Here is a 5,590-nt window from a genome sequence, read left to right as displayed (position 1 = left end):
GTGCAGTTTTTCCTACTCAAGACTGTGGAAATTCATTTAGAAATTAGAGGATGAAGCTGGAATTAACAAGGCTATTTAAACCATACTTGCATTTAACTTAACTTCGTTTTTATTTTAAAGGATAAAAAGCCCCTCCAGCCTATCACAGACTTTCCTTCTCTTCTAAATTTCACTTATTAGCTGTTGAATGATTGAGGAATATATGGTAAGACTGTCTTAGTGCAATTTTTGCATTAAGGTAACATCACCTTTATGGAGCACATTCATTTGCCATATTCAGAACTATAGACCCATCCCTTCTCTATGAGAAAAAGCTCTTCCCTTCCCCACAAAGCCAAAGAACGAACTATTTCTTACATAACCACTTACCCATAACTGCACCTAAAGTCTTTCTCACAACAGGTGCTAATTATGGTAGAAGTTACTTAGACAGCAGTCACTTATTTTACTCTCTTTGCCCTCAGTGCAACAATCAAGCACATATTTCCATATGCACCATATAATGAACCTTTTTTTATGGTCCCCCTTTCCTTAAGGAAAAAATACCCCAAACTGTAGCAAAACTCACACCCACCCCTTTCCCATCTTCAGTCCTGCTCCCACCCTATAAGGGCAGAAATTACCTGTAGAGACCAAAGTAACGGAGTTTCTTCATGAGGGCGTAGTAGGTGTTGTGAGGAGGGTACCAGCTGTAAACCTCCTTCTGCTTGGCCAAAGGCTGCTCACTGAATAATTTCACTACTTTCATAGATTTTGAGTCAGTTGGCCTGGCAACTTCTCCGAATATTTGAGCACTCAGCCGGGCCATTCGAAGGGCATAACTGGAAACATTGGACATCTCCCAAGGAAGAATGGGCACACATAGACAGATGGACTTTCCTGCAAAAGGAAGCACAAAAGAGTTGAGTATTTCAAGCTATCCCAGAATTAAGGCAAACAAAACAACTCATTGTACACTGATCACGCATGTGAAGTCATGCATTCCTTGCATGAAATCAGTCTAATTCTTAGTACATAATCCTGCATATAAAGTCTACAATAGTTCAGGTATAATTACCAGCCTAACTAGGACACTACAGACAACAATATCAACTATAGAAGTACCTACACTGAACCACAATTTACCATGGCTAGTTTATTAGCAGATCCCACTCAGCTTGCTTAAGGCTACCTTTAAACTCCAATCACAGGAACAATTAAAAGAGTGTGACCTATGCCAAAAATGGTGCCCACTGTGATGCCTCTGACTTCTACGCAAACACCATTTAAACCCTAAGGAAGCAACCTGGAAGTTTCTCACGAAAATTTCACACCCTATTTACAACATTGTATGAACACTGTTACAGCCCATCTAACAAAAATGGCCTATTAACTGTAAAAATAAATAAATCTTGTTTCTCTATATGAATCACATAGACCTTTCCCATATCGTCTCCCTTCCCTTGATCATTTCCATCAGCTTTTTATCCATTCTCTTTTCAGTCTCTCCTCATATCTATTCTTTTTAAGAGAGGAAAGAAATAACTTCCAAAAAAATCCCACGTCAGCAGCTTCCCATTCTCCTTCAGCCATCTCCCACCTAAAGACACCTCTGCAACAAAAATGCTCCGAGGACAAAACCGTTGTTATTAGGCCACAAGGGACAACATCCACAGTCTCCTGAAGGAGTGCGGAGAAGGTTTTTCTCTCAGCTTTCCTACCCTTCCCCATTTTTTCTCTTCTTTGCATCTTTTCTTTACTCTTGAAGAATGGGATGTAATATACAAGACTAAAAGTCCCATAATCCCATATTTGGAGCTGTATGTTGCCTGTACTGTGCCTTTTTGAATAAGTGATGACATAAGTCTCCAGAGAAATTAAGTGGGGTTCATTCAAGTGCACCACACCTTAAAATTCTTGTTCTAAGTAGTATTGCACAACTGATTCCAGAAAATGAGCATAAAAAATTAAAGAGCATGGAGAAGGGACAAGAGTAATCAGCAGGACAGGTCTAAATCCATTTTAGTGTAACAAGGAGCCTGTTGTTTACTAACACAAATGTGGAGTATTCATAACCTCACTTACATAGGCCCACCCACTGGAGGACCTGACATACAACCATTGACTTTGATTTACTCCTGCTAGCAAAGCATAAGAAGGGAGGAAGGAAAAAACAGTCAAGCATGAAACTAATACAAGTAATCCGAGTCAAAGAGAATAATGGAAAGAGTAAGAAAAGGGAAGGCAAAGTGTGAGAGACCTCAAGTTAAGGCAGCAGGCCCAGTGTGAGAAGACAGAAACTCTTAAATGATTGCAGGGAGACACTTCAGCATCTGTTACAAGGGGGAAAGATCACTGAGCCTTGCTAACTCATCCATTTCAGAACAGCCAGTCCTAATTCTTATGTTCAGAGATAAAGCAACAAATTGTCCCCAAAACTCTTCCATCACATTGTCACTGAAAGTATCACTAGACTCAACTCAAACACAAAGTTTGCTTAATCTCTTCCAGCTGCAGCCTTAAAATGAAAATACCCTTTAGCTCCAAAATGGTGCCAATCAGTGCTCTGAGGGACCCAATTTTCACTTCAGAATTGCCAAAGGAATCTAAGTAGCCCAAGCCAAGGCTGGTGGCCTCCATTAATCCTTGCCAGTCTAAGATAGGTTTGGGAGATGAGAAAGGTGAAGGCTACCAACTCCCAAGTGCCAGAGCTACCCAAAGCCTGTTTTAAGCTGACCTCTGATTCTGCAGGATACTGCAGAACATTTTTGCACAGTTTTGTTCTTATCACTTACAGCGACGGTATTTTCAGGATCATCTACTGGTAATTAAACACCCCAAGGCCAAAAGCAAAACCACCACGCAGTGCTGCTGCTTCACCTGCTCCCCACTCCTGACGGCCTCTCAAAGCCTTGCTTCCCCATCCTAGGCTGGGCTTTCTCCTTCCCGACCCGCTAGCTTGTCTCACACCTCTCTCTTCTCACTTTGCATTCACCACGAGAAATTTCTGTTTCCAGAATTACTTTTGATTTTTCCACAACCACACCGGGCCGAGGAGGCTGCACCGGGCCCCGGAGCACTGCCAGGCACCGGCGCCAGGCACGGCGCAGCGCAGCCCTCGGGCGTCCTATCTCCCGTTACCAGGGAGAAGAGGCCGACCCCACCTCGCTACAGCCTCCTGTCAGGCAGTTGTAGAGGGCGATCAGGTCTCCCCTCAGCCTCCTCTTCTCCAGGCTGAACACCCCCAGTTCCCTCAGCCGCTCCTCGTAAGACTTGTGCTCCAGACCAGATACGGAGGAATTTGAGGAAGATCCTGCCCATGCTCAAGAACGGGTGACCGGGGCGCCCAGGCCACGAGCCCCACCAGCTGCTGCGAAGCACGAAAAAGGGCGACAAGAAATTAATCGAGGAAGGAATAATGATGTGAAAACGTTAAAAAACGCCGGTCAGTATATGCTCGTCTGGAGAAGAGATCCAACCAGCCAAAGCCCGTTTTCACCCTTTGACGGCATGAAGGCGCTTGGCTTACGGACGTTAACCACGTCATTGTCATTTGCTCGGATGTTTGGCACAGAGCCTGATTTAGCACCTCCTGGCGCTGATTAATCAGCGCCAGGAGGTGCTAAATCAGGCTCTGTGCCAAACATCCGAGCAAATGACAATGACGTGGTTAACGTCCGTAAGCCAAGCGCCTTCATGCCGTCAAAGGGTGAAAACGGGCTTTGGCTGGTTGGATCTCTTCTCCAGACGAGCATATACTGACCGGCGTTTTTTAACGTTTTCACATCATTATTCCTTCCTCGATTAATTTCTTGTCGCCCTTTTTCGTGCTTCGCAGCAGCTGGTGGGGCTCGTGGCCTGGGCGCCCCGGTCACCCGTTCTTGAGCATGGGCAGGATCTTCCTCAAATTCCTCCGTATCTGGTCTGGAGCACAAGTCTTACGAGGAGCGGCTGAGGGAACTGGGGGTGTTCAGCCTGGAGAAGAGGAGGCTGAGGGGAGACCTGATCGCCCTCTACAACTGCCTGACAGGAGGCTGTAGCGAGGTGGGGTCGGCCTCTTCTCCCTGGTAACGGGAGATAGGACGAGGGGGAATGGCCTCAAGTTGCACCAGGGGCGGTTTAGATTGGATATTAGGGAAAATTTCTTCACTGAAGGAGTTACCAGGCACTGGAATGGGCTGCCCAGGGATGTGGTCGAGTCCCAATCCCTGGAGGTATTTAAAGGATGGGTGGATGACATGCTTAGTGACCTGGTTTAGTAGTGGATAGGTACGGCTGGACTCAATGATCTTAGAGGTCTTTTCCAACCAAATGATTCTATGATTCTATTCCATGATTCTATATGCCAAGATTTCTTAAAATCAACATTCCTGAGATTTCTTTTGCCAGTTCTTCAAGGATCTTTATGCAAAATTTCCCTAGATACCCTAATTTTAAAAAGTTTGTTCTAGTAGGTGTTGTTTACCACCTTCATTACTCACTAGTGGACTGAAAAGTGCTGCTTTGTTTTACTAGATAATAAAATGCCTCTTCCTTAATCTTTCTAAGGAGGGAATAGAAGTTTTTACCATTTCTTCCACTTCCATGCTATTTTACCAACTCCATGTAGTCATATACCTCGGCGTTGTTGTGCTCCCCATTTTACTGCCTGTACTCACTTCACTCGCGCATTTTCTGTAGTCTTCCTTTTTTTTTGTATACTCCAGAACATTTTTTTTCCTATATTTTTGCCTTTCCACATTGTTCTATACTATGCTTTTAACTTCTGAGCATTTCCTTCACCCTGCTGCTGAGGCAAAATTGTCTTTCAGCCAAAATTGGCCATTTTGTTAATTACGCAATCATAACTTCTAGACTATGCGGTAAGATCATAAGAATTCTCATTTACATTTCTATCTCTATTTCTGAATCCTATTTTTCTCATCATTCCTCTCATCTTGATGGAGATAGTCTTTCTGAAGCTTCTCTCCACGTGTGTAGGAAAGTATTTCCCTGTCTGAAACTGTCCTTTTTTGCTTATTATAATCAAATTGTGATTGCTGGCTCCTAAGCAACCATCACTTTCTTGTCCCTGGATTAAATTGTTTAAACATTATGAGTTCTAAAATACTTATTCTATATAGACTGGAATAACTTCTGTCATAGAACATAAGTTTTAGAAAATGTAATGAGACATGGCTGCTGGCTATTTGGGGCTTTTTCCTCATGTAGCTCCACATTGAGCACACTTTTTGTACACGAGAGGAATAAGCAGGCCGGTTCTCTGTAGCCATCTCCACTCCATTCCAACCCTCCTCAACAGGGTTAATTGGGACGAGTTACTGCCTCTGCGTCTCTAAAATAATGTTGGTGGTTTAACATGTGCTGTTGCCTTCTCACATCTTCAGATTTCTTTATTTGTTTAAAAGGATTGTGGCCAAATATTTTAATGTTATATTAAATATAAATATTAATATATAAATAATAATTTGGTAAATCACCCTGCCTGTCTCAGTAATTATGTCTGTTTGATCTCATTTCTCCTCACCAATGAAAATACCCAATTCTTCTTGCATGTTACCCACACTCACAAATTTGGCATACAGAGCACTGAAAAACATCTTCCTCTTTC

At 43.2% G+C, this 5,590-nt stretch overlaps 1 protein-coding gene across 1 annotated transcript in view; it reads right to left on the bottom strand.

Moving 5' to 3' along the window:
• MRPS33 (mitochondrial ribosomal protein S33) overlaps positions 1-3,011 on the bottom strand; it is a 5,143-nt gene extending 2,132 nt beyond the window's left edge. The window contains exons 1-2 of the mRNA XM_009649226.2: positions 3,003-3,011; positions 624-879 (exon numbers count right to left, since the gene is read on the bottom strand). Of these exons, the coding sequence (XP_009647521.1) occupies positions 624-838 (215 nt within the window). The 5' untranslated portion in view covers positions 839-879; positions 3,003-3,011. The remainder of the gene's footprint in view (positions 1-623; positions 880-3,002) is intronic.
• Between the last annotated feature and the right edge of the window lie 2,579 nt (positions 3,012-5,590).

Source organism: Egretta garzetta, unplaced genomic scaffold (assembly GCF_000687185.1).
Source record: "Egretta garzetta isolate BGI_Z169 unplaced genomic scaffold, ASM68718v1 scaffold321, whole genome shotgun sequence".
Taxonomy (NCBI): Eukaryota; Metazoa; Chordata; class Aves; order Pelecaniformes; family Ardeidae; genus Egretta; species Egretta garzetta.
The sequence above is the reverse complement of the archived record's forward strand: the minus strand, read 5'-3'. Positions and strand labels throughout refer to the sequence as shown.